Raw genomic sequence first — 17,412 nt, 5'->3', positions numbered from 1 at the left:
TCTAAATTTCATAAGTAGTTTTATAATACTTAACGTTGGATTAATATGGGGAAAATGTTTTAAATTGTTATTGCAGTTTAATTTCTGGAATAAGCAGAACATTGGAATGTTAAGCCTGTTTGAAAGAAATTTCTTTTAATGAGAAAATTGAATTTGAAAGATGCAAATTAAAAATTTTTTATCAACTAAAAAGGAGATAATATGAATAAAACTAAAAAAATAAACAGCTCATTTAAAATTTTAAAAGTAGTAAGAGTTTTGCAGAAGTTTTAGTAATAATAAAAAGTTCTAAAGGATGTGAGAGAGATCTTTTTTCAGAATGTTTGAATGAAAAGCGATTTTTATGCAGGAAATAAAATGTTTCCAAGTAGTGCTCAGTTTCCTAGAACTTTCGGAATCTTGTATAATACCTATCTAAACAATACCAAAAAATTGAATTTTTTAAGAAAATTCCACACTAAAAAAATATTGCATATTACTACATTGCCCTAAACCTATTAATTATCATAAAACACAAGCTATCAATTTATGAATAAAGTCGTTTATTTAAGACTAAGGATTTTACAACTACTTATGTAAATTTTGCTGTAAATTTCCATAAAATTGACAAGAACACGAGAATTATAATAATCACGTGTTTCTCTCAAGAAATATACTAGAATAAGATCAACTATATTCTCGTAATGATAATATAATAATGCTTTTTATTGTTTCGTAACCATCGGTGAACAGCCGACCCAAATTTTTGGGATTAGTACAACTAAGGTTCAACTCCGTAGCCTTGCAATTTTGAACCCAATCCAGAAGACAAAATAGCTCTTGAATCAAGTATTGTAAGAAATTTGCCTACGAGGAGGACTTTTTGATGCAACTAACCCGCATTTGCGTTACATGGTAAGGGAAGCCACGTAAATCTCCCACGGTTAGCCTGACGACAAGGGAATCTAACCCAAGACCGTCTACCACTGAGGATATTTTACATCAACACTGTAGTAGATGAATCGAATGCGGAATTTGTATCGAGCAGCCATCGCTGGGATTTGAACACGGTTCGCCTCATTGAAAAGCAAACGCTTTATCCCCTGAGCCACCACAGCTCTCATGCACTACCTTACGATTATTTTAGACTTTTGGCATATCTATTTACGCATTGTTCTGCTGTTTCATTCTTTTATATGTAACTGTGACTTTTTCACGATAAGCTCGTTATGAAATATTGACAAATTTTTAGCTAATATATTTAAAATTATAATTTAATACTATAAAGAAGTGTAGGCGCATTTGCTGAAAGAGTTAGTTTTCAACTTAAGGGTGAAGAAACTTCACCACCACTTTCGCCCTTATATAGGTATGAACTTCAATATTTACTCTCCTATGCGACTAAAACATAAGTGTAAATCAACACTTATATAAAGTCGTAAAACTGCAAAATGTCTATATTTTAGAATTACTGAGAATAAAAAACCACGAAGGTCAAAATAGGAACCTTTAATTTTCAACTGTTAGAAAATACATGTCAAGAGATATTTATATAAAATTTTAATGAAATGCTTGTTTAGATCGGAACATAAAAATTTCAGAGATTGTTTCGCTAACATTTATCGAATTCTTTAATTTTTTTCAGTGCGGAGATCGTTTGAAACTTATTCGATATTTAAAACTAAGAGTCAGTTTGTTAGGAAATATCCATATATGGGAAGGAATATTTAGATAAAATGTTAAAGAAGTGCTTGTTCCGTTCGAAACATAAGTTTTTAGAATATATACAGTTAACACGTAAATGAGGACAGTTTCCGTCTTTTTTCCAATAATTAATTTCTATGCTTAATCATTTGAAACAAAATTTTTTGTACAAACAGTAAGTATGGTATCAATTAGTTACAAAAAAGTATTTCAAGAAACATTTACATAAAAATTTTAAGGAGCAGCTTGTTTAGCCTGAAACATGCAAAGCTAAGAGATTTTATTACAAACATAAGAAAAACTAGAGGTTTTTTTTAAGTTTTTTTCAGAGCAAAATTATTTTGAATTTGTTTTACATTAAAACAATTTATTGTCTAATTCTTTATAAGGTTTCAATAGCTGTAGAAACTGTCAGCATGAGTATGAAATCTATAAAAAATATTAACTTTCATTTAGTTTTCTAGAATTAAAAGTTAATATGGTTTAATTAATAAGAAAATCACAATAAACAAAATCACAACACACAACAAACAAATCACAATACACTAAAATAAATGAGAAAAACTTCAATAATATTACTGCATTAGCTTGTCAGAAATGGTGTTCACTATGAGTGTTTTTTTTTATTATGCCTCCATTATAATTTCTAATAAGAAAAGGTTTTCATTGATTTACTTAGATGGAAATTTAATAAAATATATTTCTCAAATTATTCCCTCTTATGCTTGAAATTTTTAATAAATATATGTACTATAAACCCTCATAATAAAACCAAAGAAATAAAAAATGCATAGCAATTGTTTTTTTTTTTTAAATTTTCTTTTCAATAACGTTAGAAAATGCTTTCTATCGGAATCTAAAATATACTTGCAAATAGGAATATTATTAAATTCAGCGTTTTTGAAACTTGTTATTAATTTTTTTTAATCAATTAGCAATATATTTCGATTTATTTATCATTAACGGTAACTATAAAACATTATTTTACGTAATACATCTTACACAATTATAAAAAAAATACTATTTACTTTGTATGTTCTACGAACATAACGGAAAAACTATGTTCTTTTCTTTCTTTCTCCCCATTGGCTTTCAGCAGTAACTATTTCATTCCGTAAATAAACTATTTAATAGAAAGAATACGTTACCTGAACTTTCGCACATAACATACATCCGTAAAAGCTTTTCAATGTATGATGTCAAACTTAATCTGAAAGCTATAAAGAAAAAAACTATACTTACATAAGCAATATGTTTTAAGCTCCGGAAATAAAATGTTAGACGGAATTAATGAAGCTTAGAAATAATTGTGGTTTAAAATTAGCTACCGTATTTGTGTAAACTCTTTTTCTAACTAAATGGGTGAAAATATTACACGAGTACTGATGCATTAATAACTTGATAAATTTTATACACTATTAAAATTTTCCTTCTGAAATTACTATAAAATAAACTGCAACAGTTTGTACATCTGATTACCTATAAAGTTTATGTTCAGGAATATTTTTACAGTTTACGGTTAAAAAAACCATGAATATAGAACTATACGGTTTTGTAGCCGTTTACAACTAGCATGGTTTCTAAATCATAAAAGTAAAACTTAAACTGACATTGGAGGTCTGTGAGTACTGCTTTATTTATGCATGAATGATAGTTTCGTATTCTAATAATCCACGGTTATCGATTGAAGAGTTTAAGACACTGGAAACTCTTCATGTACAGAAGGAATGGAAGAATTATTGTATCGACACTAGGATTCGAATAAGCCTGTTAAGTGAGAGTTAAATCTCATGAGAGTCATGAGATTGAACTCTCTTGGCTACAGTATGTACCCAGATGCCTGGAACAAAATGGCTTCATTAGCTGCGCCTTAGTTGGCGTAAGTAAAATTGTGTTTGATAAACCGTTAAAGGTGAATACAATCAATAATTTCCTCACACTTAACAGCAGTTTGAACGCAATCTTTCTTATGGTTATTTGAATGTTTTGGTTGAATATGATAAAATAAAGATTAAATAAATTGTAATAAATTGAATAATTTTAACTGTAGCAGTATTGAATAGACATTAGGGCCAGAAACATAGGATCTTAAGACCCGTTAAGACCAGCAATAACAAATGGAATTTTCAAACAATCTCTGTGTTCAACTTATAAAAATATCTAGCTTTCGTCTTAGTTTCGTCTTAGTTCTGCGAAAAAAAAAAACCATTTTTCTAAAATATCGTAAAATAAATATATTTATAAGGAATGTAAAGTTGCTGAACGTAAACTGAAATAAAGTTATCATTCATCTGTAGATATGTTGTTTTGAAGTATGATTCGATAGTAGAAACTGAAATAAAGCATAATTATTTTCAAAACAAAATTATTTAAGGAAAAGAAAGAAAGTAATCGTAAAATTTTTTAGCCATATATCTTTTAACTGTGTAAATGAGAAAATATTCTAATTGATAAACTCCATGATTATTAAATATAGATATTTAAAAAAAAAGATAAAAAAATGCTTAAAAATTGCAAATTAACTCTATCGTGTAGAATGCACATGAATGCTTTCTAATTCAAATATATTATTTTTCCTATAATTCAGCAAAGTAATAAAATAATTCTTAAAATTACTTCTTACATGTAATAAATTTTGAATTAAATAAAGCTTGTGAGCAAAAGCTTAGATTTGCTTAAATATTTCTTGAAATATGGAAGCATTTCATACTATATTATAACACTGATTGTGATGAAATTCTTTAGAAATGCTTTGAGCATCTCTGATTAACTTTTAAAGCTAATCAGAAGAGAACAAATATGTTAATAACCTTTGCAAAGATACATAATTTTTATTAGATGGCTTAGATCGTAGAACTTTTATTATGAATCATTCACGTTTTTCACCAATCGTTGTTGAAAATAAATTTTTCTGAGATGATCGCATGACTTTTATTAAGAATCATTTCTGTAAATCATCTCTGTTTTTCTGCAATTATAGTTGAATAGGAATTTTTATTCGGTGATCATATGACTTTTATTGGGAATCATTCCTGTTTGTTTTCAATTATAGTTGAATAGGAATTTTTATTAGGTGATCGTATGACTTTTATTAGGAATCATTCCTGTTTTTCTGCAATTATAGTTGAAAATAAATTTTCATTATGTGATCTTATGACTTTTATTGGGAATCATTCCTGTTTTTCTGCAATTATAGTTGAAAATAAATTTTCATTATGTGATTGTATGACTTTTATTGGGAATCATTCCTGTTTTTCTGCAGTTATAGTTGAAAATAAATTTTCATTATGTAATCGTATGACTTTTATTAGGAATCATTCCTGTTTTTCTTCAATTATAATTGAAAATAAGTTTTCATTAAGTGATCGTATGACATTTATTGGAAAGCGTTCCTGTTTGCTTTCAACTATAGTTGAAAATGAAATCTCTCTAAGTGATCGCATGATGTTTATTATTAACCATTCCTGTGAATAATCCCTGTTTTTCTGCAATTAAAGTTCTACCTAAGACGAATATGTTTGGTGATCAAAAAATTCATTAACATTATGGCTTTTATTCCTTAAAGCTCATTTCATATCTTTTTAAATTAAATTTTGAACTAGAATAAACAAACTAAAAATACTTATAGTGAGACTTTTGATGTTTCCCAGAAAGTTGAAATTTAACATGGAGGTTTGAAATACCTTCGTTACTTTCTTAAATAGAATTCTCATGAACATTTGAAAGAAAATTAGCATTATTCACCTGTGATAATGGCATTAAGATATTTTACGTACGTGCATTATCCACATTCTTGTAGTTAACACTGATGAGGAACTGTACACAAACATGGTTCTCTTCCCACAATATTAAAGTAAATAATTGGCATATACTCTCTCATTTGCTTCAGGATACTAAGCTTCTAGTAAATTTTTAGTTTTAATCATATAATCTTTATTTCATACATAAATTCTTCATTGTTTCTCTTATTTGCATTCATTAAAGCTAAGTTTTCTTTAATTACTCGTATAACCGTACATTCTATATACGCATATATCTATTTAGCTGGTGTTTTAAATAAAAACCTATGGCATTACTTAATTTTTGCAAAAACAAAATTGTCAATTCAGGCAGCATAATTTAATTTATCTTGTCATAAGTCAATTTAAAAATAAGCATGCGTATCAAAGCAGCATTGTTAAAGATATATTTTAAAATGTTCCAACGCTTTTCTTGAATTTTAAACAAACGTGAATTTGTAAACATATATAAATTAAATGAGAAGATGTTGAAGCTAAACTATTTCCGATACCACATTTATGTAAACTTTTTGATTAAATATCATTGAGTTACTGGAGCATAGTACAATAAAAAGAATAAATTAGTATATTTTCAGAAGTTAATCATATACATTTAATTTATCACTAAAACTTGTTGAAATTATTTATATTTTTTAAATTCACTAAAATAAAGACGCATAAGAATATGTATACCTTTTATAAAATATAGGAAGTAAAACAGATTTATTTTAAAGATATATCGTACTTAGGCTATAAATATATAAATTTATGAGTTATCTTTTACCTCATTTATCGTAGTTATCTAGGACTACTTGTCAGATTCAGATAAAAAGAATTTTTCCCTAGAAATCTGTAGCAAAGATTTTTGGTTTTGACCAAGAATAATTGAATTTCGAATTGATAAATGTATATAATATGTATAGAGTACAATTCTTCTTTGAGTTCCATTCTAGTGAAAAAAAAATATTTCTTTTTTTATAAACGTAATTTTTTTAAAGATAAATAGCTATATCTTCTCTGTATTCCTAATATATATATATATATATATATATATATATATATATATATATATATATATATATATATATATATATATATATATATATATATATACATATATATATATATATATATATATATATATATATATATATATATATATATATATATATACATATATATATATATAAAGTAACCTGCGGACAAAGACAAAAATTGAATGATGAAAGGAATTTATGAGAACCATATTTTATTACTTATTTAGATTTATTTCGAAAAAATAAAACAATATCATGCGATTGTCATATTTATCTATATAGCATGCGCCGCAATGGAATCTTGTGGGAAATCGACATCTTTTCCAAGATTAAAAGGTCATAAATAGGAGAGGAACAAATTTAGTTTCCGGTGAAGTTTTAAATTAAAAGCAGCAGGTAACCCATCGTCTGAGAGACCGGCAATAAAATACTTACTTCATATCTTATGCATAAACTGATAATACAAGCTTAGAAATGTTCCACTTAGAAATGTTCAAATGATCCATTTCGAATAAAATTTAATTTTAATGAGTTAGTTTTTCAAAAATTATTTGTCAATATGTATTAAACATTCCGGCAACGTGACGAAATTTTGCTTCATGTCATGACATGATGCAAAATTTGTTATAATGCCTAATCACGCAGACATAAATTCTGCGTAATTTTATTTCACTCAGAAAAATAATTTCCTGCTACATTTATTTCAGAAAAACGGAATTCTACGAAACACAATTCCACGGAGACTCGTGCCAAAAACCTCTTAATATTTTGCGTATAAGTATACGTATATCTATTCAGATTTTTTACAATATTCAGCAATGTAGAACTTTTTGATTATGTGAGAATTTTAAACAAAGAGATATTCTCTTAAAAACAATGCCCATTTAAAAATATTTATCCATTTTCCTTTCATCCTCCATTTTTGTTCCATTTCTCAATCTCCAATTGCCAGGTAAAAGTGTTCTTTAAATTTGGTCTTGCATGTCTTTTTCTCACTTTTTATTAGTCGCTAAATTTTGCCCTAGAATCACGATTGTAGGATCTAATTTAAGTACTGGTCAGGTCTACAACGATAAAATTCAATGATTTTAGGGAAAATAATTTTAAAATTATATTCTTTAATATGTTATAAAGAAACAGAGGCATTTGAGAATTTGAAAAGAGTATTTTATAGTTTAAATACCAAGGAAAAAAACTATATTAAATATTTTTTTATCTAATAATTTGTAGCTAAAACAAATAAGAAATAGAATAAGTAAAAATAAGTGAATGTGTGCCGTGACGAAACCCGTCCTTATCCTGTAAAAATATAACTAAGCAACGAGCGTTATATTATTATATATTATAATGCACTAATGATAAAAACGTATTTTAAACACACTTAAAACTATAAGATATCATTTTAATTGCATAGATATTTCGTCTAGAGCAGTAATTTATAAAAAAATTCTGATTTGCAATCTAAATACTAATGTAGTTTATATAATTGTTAAAATAAGTTGTTTATCGTTAAAAAAACTATGCTTTTCTTGGAAATTTTTCATTGAAATATTTTTTTAGGGCGAAATTTTACATAAAAATCTCAAATGTGTCTGAACAAATATACTTACCTGGGTAGAGAGGTAATATGCATGAAGAAATTTGTCTTGAGCGTTTAACTGGTTAGAGATACGTTTAGAAAGTAACGTAACTCTAACCAGTTAAACATGTTTAACCAGCTGGTGATTTTGAAAAACAACAATCATTGTAGAACTAAATTGAACGAATTGACGTTTCAAACACAGATGCTTTTGGTACGTATTCTAACAGAATCAATTTAGTTTACAGGTGTTTTGGAAATATCGAGTTTATATAAAGATAAATTAGATTTTGGTATTGTCAAAATAAATGGCATAATATATTGTCATTATGTAAATCAAATGACATTTTGTAACATGAAACATATGGATTTTAATGATCTTGTAGAGTCAAAACGAATGTTTTGTGAAACTTTTATCAACAGATGCCCTAATGATCGACATATATATATATAGAGAGAGAGAGATATTGACTTATACTTTTACCAGATACTATTTTCAGAGTTTCGTATAGAATTACTTAAAATTTAGCTACTCAAAATGCTTCCAAATGTTTCGGCGATTACTTCTTTTCGAATGAAAAGAAATAGTGTTAAGGAGTCCGAAAACGAAATGACTGGAATCAAGACTAAGACAGGTTTTTGTAAAAACCTTGAATTCGGTTCGAAAGTTAGTGGCCTCTTAGCCGACGTTATGGGAGACATGCCGGATCCCAGAAAATCAGGAGCTCTTTTGGCCGTGATTAGTCATATTGGACAAGCTGGTATAAATGTCACGTCTGCAGCTCTAGAATGTGATGATTCTAAATTTGAAGACATCAAAATACTGATGAAAAAACGATTTAATACAATAGATAAGAAATTTGAAATACATGCAGAGGCTTTAGAAGATGTTTCTCATAAAGTAAGTGATCTGTTATATAAATTTGATAGTTACCAGATGTTCCGCGGACAAAAAATAGTGGCATCTGAAGTAAAAGGTAATAAAGAGATTAAGTCAATTATAAACAAAATAAATATTTTCATTAAGTACTACGAAGAAGCTAGAGAAGAACTTAACGGATATGGCAAAGATGAGTACTTCGAGGAATTAAGCAAAGAAAAAAGTATTTTGAATACATTAGAAAACTATTCGGATCCTAGAAACAGTTTGCATTCAGCTTTATATGAGCTTATAGATAGGAGCGACAACTACGCGATTCCCGATGATGCTACAGATGATAACGCTTTCCTGGTATTGTATGCTTTGTTTCATGGCACACAGACTTATTTTGCGGTAAAAGTTCTTCTTCTAAAGCAACGTGCTTATCTTGCAAACTACTATTACGAACTGGGGGATTTCGAAGGTTTTAACACACAGCTTCGAGATATGAAGACCTTGACAACAAAGTTTAACGACTCCCTTTTCACCGATGTTATAAGTATAATAAATCAAGTAAAGAACAAAAGTTTCATAAATGATGTGAAAAACGAATGGTACAGAGGCATTTCCGATACTATTCTGCTTGATCTGAAGGAAAGTGTGGAAGAGATTGATTTAAACATGATTGATCATGATAAGGAAATAGTTGAAGTAAAATCCATCAACTTCTCACAGTCTGATATAACTTCCAAATATGGCGACTGGAAAGACAAGTCAACAGTAAGTTATGCGGTGCAGTTAAGAAATAAGAACAAGTACTCAAAATTCAGTCGTTGGTCTGAGGCAGAAGAAATAGGAGATAAAGCTAACCCCACGATTACAGTTCCTCAAGATAAACAAGGAAGAGAGAGACTTATATTCCGAAAGTTTGATAAGGGATCCATCCAGTTTGTTGGTGTCCTAATGGGCTTAGAAACAAGCTTTAGAGACATAAATAGAGATCTCTATAATGCTGTTGGAAGGGGGGATCAAGATTTGGCCTATAACCAAACTAAACTACTTATTGAAAACGGAGCTAATATTACCGCATTGTTTGAGCATAAACGAAACATGATACATGCTGCTTCTTCAGCTGGTAATGATAGAGTTGCAGCTGATTTTCTATTCGGTAAGCTCGATGTTAATTCTAAGGACAAAATGGGATACACTCCCCTCCATTTAGCAGCTGAATCAAATCAAAAAGTGTTTATACGTGAGCTAATTAAACAGAACGCTAATGTAAACGTACAAGCTGGAGTGGAAAAGTTAACTCCTTTGCATGTTGCTGCAAAAAATGGATACTTGGAGTCGGTGAAAGAATTAATGAAATCTAAAGACCTATCAATTGACGCAGTGGACAAAAATGGATTCACAGCTTTGCATCATGCTACACATAAGAAAGATAATTCTAGAATTGTTCACGCTTTAATGAGTAACACTGATATAAACGTCAACATCAAAACAAAATTAGGCTTAGCTCCTTTACATTTAGCTGCTATAAATGGTTTTTCCAAAGTAATAGATGCGTTAGTTACTGGCACCAAGTTAGAGAATATTAACGAAACCAATGATGACGGTGTAAATGCCTTGCATTTTGCGGCCATGGCTGGAAACTATTTTGCAGTAAAAAAACTAATTTCAATGGATAACATTAGAATCAATCAAGCCACTTTCAAAAATAAATTGACGCCTCTACATTTTGCTATCTATTTCAAGAATGGTAATGTAGCGTCTCAATTACTAAAAGATACCAGAATTGACATAAATTTAGTTGGGAGGGGAAACATCACTCATTTACACCTAGCTGTCGCCTCTGGAGATTTACAAACAACTTCAATCTTACTAAGCAAAGGAGCAGATAAGGAAGCAAAAATCGAAGATAGCGGTTACACCGCTGTCCATCTAGCTATGTTGCGCAGTAAGCCAGATGCTTTACTTTTTTTAATCAATAATAATGCAAATTTAAATGCTCAGTCAAACGATGGTTCCACTGCTCTACATTTAGCCTGTAAACATCGAAAAATGGAATTCCTTGACGTGCTGCTCGAAGCAAATGTCGATGCAAAACTTACCGATAAAAACGGTTATTTAGCCATTCAAATCTCAATCGAGAATATGGATTTAAATTTTGTGCGATCTATTGTAGAAAAAAATCTCAATATAGTAGATGAGGAAACAAAGGAAGGCAGGTACGTCAAGGCATTGGCACACGAAAAAAGTTTTCGCGTTATGTATCACTACCTTAAAAACAGGGATTCACCAGAGTATGATAAATATTACGGATTAGAACCAGTTGAAGTCTTCAGAAAGCTAGGCGTACACGATCTTTTTGATATTATATTGAATCCTAGCAACGATCCAGAACAAAATAGAGAAGAATCGGTCAGATATATTTATGAAAATATTGTTTTGCCATGTATGAAGAAGGAAAAGAAAGGCACTCCTTGTGAGCTTGGCAATCCTATGAATAGCCGTCTGGAACGCAGTATTGAATTACATGATACCAATCTATTTCCAAAGTTTTCCGCTAATTTTTTGCCAGAAAAAGGTTTTGCTTCACATTCATTGGAATCATCAAGTAATAAAAATTCCTTTTCAAGCTCAGCAAGTAATGTTTTGCAAAATGCAAATGCTAATAGCGTATTGCTTTTGATAGATCTCTTGGTAAAGAAATTCGCAAATAAAAAACACACTTCACCTGCCAGGAGAGAAATATCTAGTTCAGATTCTCGAGCCAAAGTGTTGATATTGATTGAAAAATTCGAAAAGCTTATCGATTCAATGAGTCCAAGTCCCGCAAAGGAATTAATAAACTTATCGGAAGTCAGCTCAAAAGTTTATAAGGCACTTGAAAATGAAAATTATAGTCAAATTGAGGACATTTTACGCTTCTACGTTAAAGAATTTTTGAAACCTGATGAAGTTTCAGCTTTGATATCAAAATTAAATCTAGATGAATGAAAGTCTATAAAGAAGTTAATTGGGAGCAAACTGCTGAAAAATATTATTATGCTTGTTCAATTTACTTTAGAGCTGGTTTCAAAATTTGAACTTCAAAAATATTACATTTTCGGAGCCCCATTGTTTTTTTCTTGTGTTTTTAATCTTCAGTTACCTTCTCGTTTTACTAGCATGTGTAATATCAGCAATAAATAGTTCTATATGCAAGTATTTTATATGAATACTCTTAGCTGTAAGAAATTTGTAAAACTTAATATCAATTAATTGGATCCTAGCAAATAATTTTTTACCATTTTGTTTTAAAAAATCTTTTACTTCATTTTAATATCCTAAAGTGTTTCTTCTTTATTTAATTTTAAAGAAATCTGAAAATTTTTAATATTAAGTTTATTTTGATATCAATATTAACAAAATATTTTATAATTTTTAAATTTTAATAAATTTCATTTTTAATATTTTTATAGAAAAAGATTAATTTAACAATTAGATGGAAAATATTAACATGATAAAGTTAATTAACATGATTATGAAATTATTAACATAAAAAATAATATTTAATAAATCATTAAAAAAGATAATTTAAATATTACTTTATAACAAATTTAATTTTTAAATAGTGATACGAATGCGTATTAATATTATGCATTAATATGCATTTATTAATTATTAGTTTAATTTTATTTCACTGTTCACGCACAGAACAAAGTATGAAAAAATAGTTGCATTACCTATGTAGATTATTTTAAAAAGTTGACATAACAATAGGGGTCATTAATCTAACAATTTCATTTTTTCAGTATTGGAAATATAATTTAAGAATTTTTGTTACCAGTAAAGATATGGTGGATGCTTCAGTTTAAATGCTTTTATTATGTTAAAAAAGAATACTAGAACGCAGAATTTAATTTTGAAAATTTACTTATTTAAAATATTTTTCTGATTGTTATTGCACAGAAACTCTGTATTTCTAAAACAAAGCTTCTTCCTTTCAAAATTTTGTAAATATTTAGAATACATGTTTGAAGGACTGCAATATTTTTTGATATCGAGATCTGATAATTTCTAATAGGAATCTGGAAAATGAATTTGAATATGGTTGATGTGAGATTTTTTCAATGTGAAAGCTACGGAACAAGTCTCAGTGAAATTATGTAAAATATATATTATGTGTTATTTAAATTATTTCCTACTTTGAAATATTTATTAATTTTAAATTTTAATGATTGTTTTTTTTTAAATATTATAAATTTTGTTTAAAATATATTCCTTAATTTACGTCATTGTAATTCCTCTTTGTAACCAAATTGGTATAAAAAATTATTCTTGACATAATTTTAATATATTTGAGTATTTATTATATTGTATAAATAATGTATCAATAGTAAATTAAATTATGAATGACTCAAATATCTTTTTACAGTTTTCTTTTATATTGCTTAACAACATTGCTTTTATGCAAATAAAATACCTTTACTAAGGATTTCTTTTTCAGAACTTTCAGTTATATAGCTTTCTCAAGTAAATACACATTTTGTAGCATAAGAATTATAAAAAAACCCTATTAAATTATTTTCATTTCGCAAACAATACTTAAACTTACTATCGAATGTTGTTTCTTGTTCTTCCATTGTATTTCCCGTACACATTTCTATGCACCTTAATAATTTCAATCTTCTAAGTCACACTTTTCTCTGCGTAAAAACTGCAACATTGAGTTGTACATCTGATACTGAAGTGGCAGTTTTTTTACGAAATTTTAACTTTCAGAGATACTAAAAATTGACTAGTACTTTAAATTTACAAGTACTAAAAAAAATTATTATCAATTTAAATCAGACAAAATACAATAGTATAATTATTATTTATAATTTTTTATCTAGATCTATTTAGACATTGATATGAAATTTACACGTAAAGTGATCAAAAAATAAATAAATAAATAAAATGGAACTTTTGATCCAATAATCGGATTTCCAAGTTCTCTTGACCAAATAATTGGGGCCATACTTTCCTCACATATCAGTTTCCCCTCATATTTTGAAGGTCAAAAATACAAATCCGTCGAAAAAAATGCTCTGTTCATGCAGAGACAATAGAATTTTTTTGTCTGATTGCGTAACTTAAAATAATTATCACTAATTAGTTAGCGTATTTGTAGTCATCCCGGCGACCATTAAGTTTAAGTCTTGTTACGAGAAAATTCAACCATTAGATCAAAGGTTATGCACAATGTTCTATTTTTTTACTAAACATAGTACTTTTAATATGAACTAATTTTCAAAATATAAAGTTTAGTAAAACCCTTAAATTTTGTTCTAAATTCTTGTATCCCCTGAAATTCGCTTGCTTATACTAAGTAAGTTTTTTTTCACACAAAAAGGACAAATATACTGACGGCAATAAAAGGCTTATTTTTTAGTTCTACTAACTGAATCCGAACAATACTTAAATGATATTTGTTATTGTATTTATATGGAACCAGGAACTACATATCATGGGACGAGGTTTCAGTCGAGAAAGTCAAAATATTCACCTGTAGATGGCGCTACATTTTTTAAACTCTATCAAATGCATATTGTTTTAACAGCAATATTGTAGAATATAGTCAGTCATAGATGTGTATATGGCTGAGTGTAATAAATACACGCAAACATATGCATATTGTTGACCGACAAGTTACGCCCACAGAGGGAGCAAGTTGTAACTAAATAAAATATCCTGATATTGTTTGAATTTTTAAGTCGTTTTCTTTCTATAGCAATGAAATCGTGCCATTTGTTGGAAAAAGTCTCAACTATTATTTTAACATGAAATGACGACCCAGGGATTTAAAGAACAGTTATTTGGAGTTTCATTTAAATCTATTTATTAAGACCGGAGCTACAAGCCTCAAGAACCTAAAAGTTAAATTTAATCATACTGTATTTCTTGATATTTATAGAAATTTTCAGACATTATGACGTCCGTTTTTATTGATGAATCAGTTTTAAATGATTCCCCCATTAAGAAATATCATTACTTCTTCACAAAATATTCAACTTAGGTAAATGCTAAATATGCAGCGGATTTCAATTGTTTTTCAAATAACTGTGTAATAGCGCCATTTGTTTGCAAAAATCCGAACTATTAATTTTGCTAGGAAATCGGTCTTAACAAGAATTATTTGAAGCTTCATTCGAATGTGTTCAGTAAAGCCGAAGCTGCAAGTCTCTGTGTGTCTAGAGATTAATTTTAACCAGTTTGTACTTCTTGACATTCAGGGAAATTTTCAGAAATTATAACGTCCTTATTTGAATGATGAATCAGTTTTAAATTATTTCCTCGCTAAGATCATGTAATTAATTATTCACAAGAAAGCAAACTTACGTTAACATTAAACATGCTGAGGACTTCACCTGTTTTGGATTAAATAAGATTTTTTTAAAAATTTCTGCATACAATTATTGACATCAATGGACAATTTTAGAAATAGTTACTTCTATATTGTTTTATGAAACCATTCTCAAATGAATATTACTGTTCAAAAATTCACATAAGTAAACTTCTCACTCTTCCCAATACTTTGGATTAACATATTTTGAACTGAGTAAGTTATTTTTTAACTTTTATTTTGTATTTACTCCATATTTTTTCAACCCTTGTCGCAGAAAGCTATTTTGAACTCCAGAACCATTGAAGCTAGGGTTCTGAAATGTGGATAGCTAATACGAGAAGTAATTTTAGCTTCCAAACCAAACATCATTTAAAAATTGTAATTATTTTGTTCAAGAATGTTTGAAAAAAGTTTTTTTTCCTCGTAAGTTCGAAAGTTAGACGTAGTTATAAATAAGTATCCAAACAGTTCTGTTTAAAATATTATTTCTCGTTTTTTAATGTTCAATTATTTGTTTATAAGTTAAGTCATCATTAAGCATGGCATGCGGATTCAAGCTACGTCCCCAAATTAGCATTTTTAGAGTTATCTGAAACCACGTGTTTGTTTTGTTTATAGTTGTGTTTTTAAAAACATGTTTTTGGGAAATAAATAATGTGCTACTTTTTAAAGACTTGATGAATCCTGATACAAAAAATTATGAAAAAAAATAATTTTTTAAAAAAAAAAAAAAAGCAACAACTCTATAGGTCTGCAGAAAAAGTATTAAATGATATATCGCGTGTAACTTATAAAAATTGAGCTTAAATAGTCTCGGAATATTTCCCTGGTATTATGTTCATTTTATATAAAGTTTATCTTAATATGTGTTGTGAGAATTACCAATATTTTTTAAAGAATGCAGACTATCAGTCAGTGGTTTATCAGGTGCTATTATTGCTATTCACTAAATGAAAAGTCAGTGGTTATTTTAGTGATATTACAGTTTTTCAATTCATGAAAAGTCGTTGGTTTTTTTGGTATTATTGTTATTCGAAAACCACTGAATTTTAATCTGCTACGAAATTTATGCAACTCATTTTAAGATAAACTTTATATAAAGTAAACGTAATACCAGTAAAATTAGCTGAAGTTAGACAAACTCGATCTTTAAAAGATGCACACAATATCTTATTTATTACTTTTGCTTGTAAGTTGAGAAATTTCTTTTTATAAATATTTTAAATTATTTTATTAAACTTTTTCTTAACAGAAATAAAAATTTTCAGGAATAATTACGCCTATATTTCAACCAGGAAAACTTTTTTAAATAAATTCTGACTCGCAAAAAATTTACTATGAAATTAAAAATGTTCTAATTATGCCCCTTATTTAGGATGATAGCAAAATATGAATGATAGCGAAATGATAAATTATAGCATTTTTTCATTTAATTTGAAAATAAACAAAAGAACCAATAATAATTTAGCAAGTTTTTTGTGTTTAAAATAGTAGTTTGAAACATCTCAGGTGTGGAAATCAAAAAATTTTCTCTACAAATTCTGTAAAAGCTCCATTTGAATGGGGGACAAATTAAACATTATTGGCAATTAATAACATATTTTTCTGGAATTTATATAAGAAAAAGCATTTGGATAAGGAAGGATTTTAAATAATTTAGATAAATACATAAAATGTGGCCATCATGCTCTGAAGTTTATACTATATGATTAAAATATCGCGCAATCATACCTTATCTTTATTGCTAAGACTTTGATATATCAATTTAAATATCTCTTAATTAAAAATATAATGAAAAATATTTAATAGGGCTTCGTAATTGTTTTATAATAGTTCTAATTTTGCTTCATGTTAAACGTCATATTTTTAGAACCAAAGGCTCATCAGCAATCCAGTTGGAGACACACACACACACTAATTCTTTATTTTATTATATGTATGCATAAGTAAATAAATAAATAAATATATATATATATATATATATATATATATATATATATATATATATATATATATATATATATATATATATATATATATATATATATATATATATATATATGTATATATATGTATATATATATATATATATATATATATAT

At 27.9% G+C, this 17,412-nt stretch overlaps 2 protein-coding genes across 23 annotated transcripts in view; one reads left to right on the top strand and one right to left on the bottom strand.

The window, feature by feature from the left end:
* Window positions 1-17,412, bottom strand: part of LOC107444790 (uncharacterized) — a 77,400-nt gene that overhangs the window by 41,251 nt on the left and 18,737 nt on the right. For 2 of the 22 annotated variants that reach the window (XR_011637786.2, XR_011637781.2), the window contains exons 1-2: window positions 8,110-8,124; window positions 2,832-2,915 (exon numbers count right to left, since the gene is read on the bottom strand). The gene's annotated coding sequence lies outside the window, so the exon portion shown is untranslated. Of the gene's footprint in view, window positions 1-2,711; window positions 2,916-8,109; window positions 8,335-17,412 lie in introns of those variants that run through there. The other 20 variants (XR_006224942.3, XR_006224943.3, XR_006224937.3 and 17 more) reach the window with 20 other exon arrangements.
* LOC107444780 (uncharacterized) overlaps window positions 8,546-17,412 on the top strand; it is a 34,757-nt gene continuing 25,890 nt past the window's right edge. The window contains exon 1 of the mRNA XM_087162826.1: window positions 8,546-11,934. Within this exon, the coding sequence (XP_087018952.1) occupies window positions 8,617-11,934 (3,318 nt within the window). The 5' untranslated portion in view covers window positions 8,546-8,616. The remainder of the gene's footprint in view (window positions 11,935-17,412) is intronic.

Source organism: Parasteatoda tepidariorum, chromosome 5 (assembly GCF_982258835.1).
Source record: "Parasteatoda tepidariorum strain Cologne lab strain chromosome 5, Ptep-v5.0, whole genome shotgun sequence".
Classification (NCBI taxonomy): domain Eukaryota; kingdom Metazoa; phylum Arthropoda; class Arachnida; order Araneae; family Theridiidae; genus Parasteatoda; species Parasteatoda tepidariorum.
The sequence above is the reverse complement of the archived record's forward strand: the minus strand, read 5'-3'. Positions and strand labels throughout refer to the sequence as shown.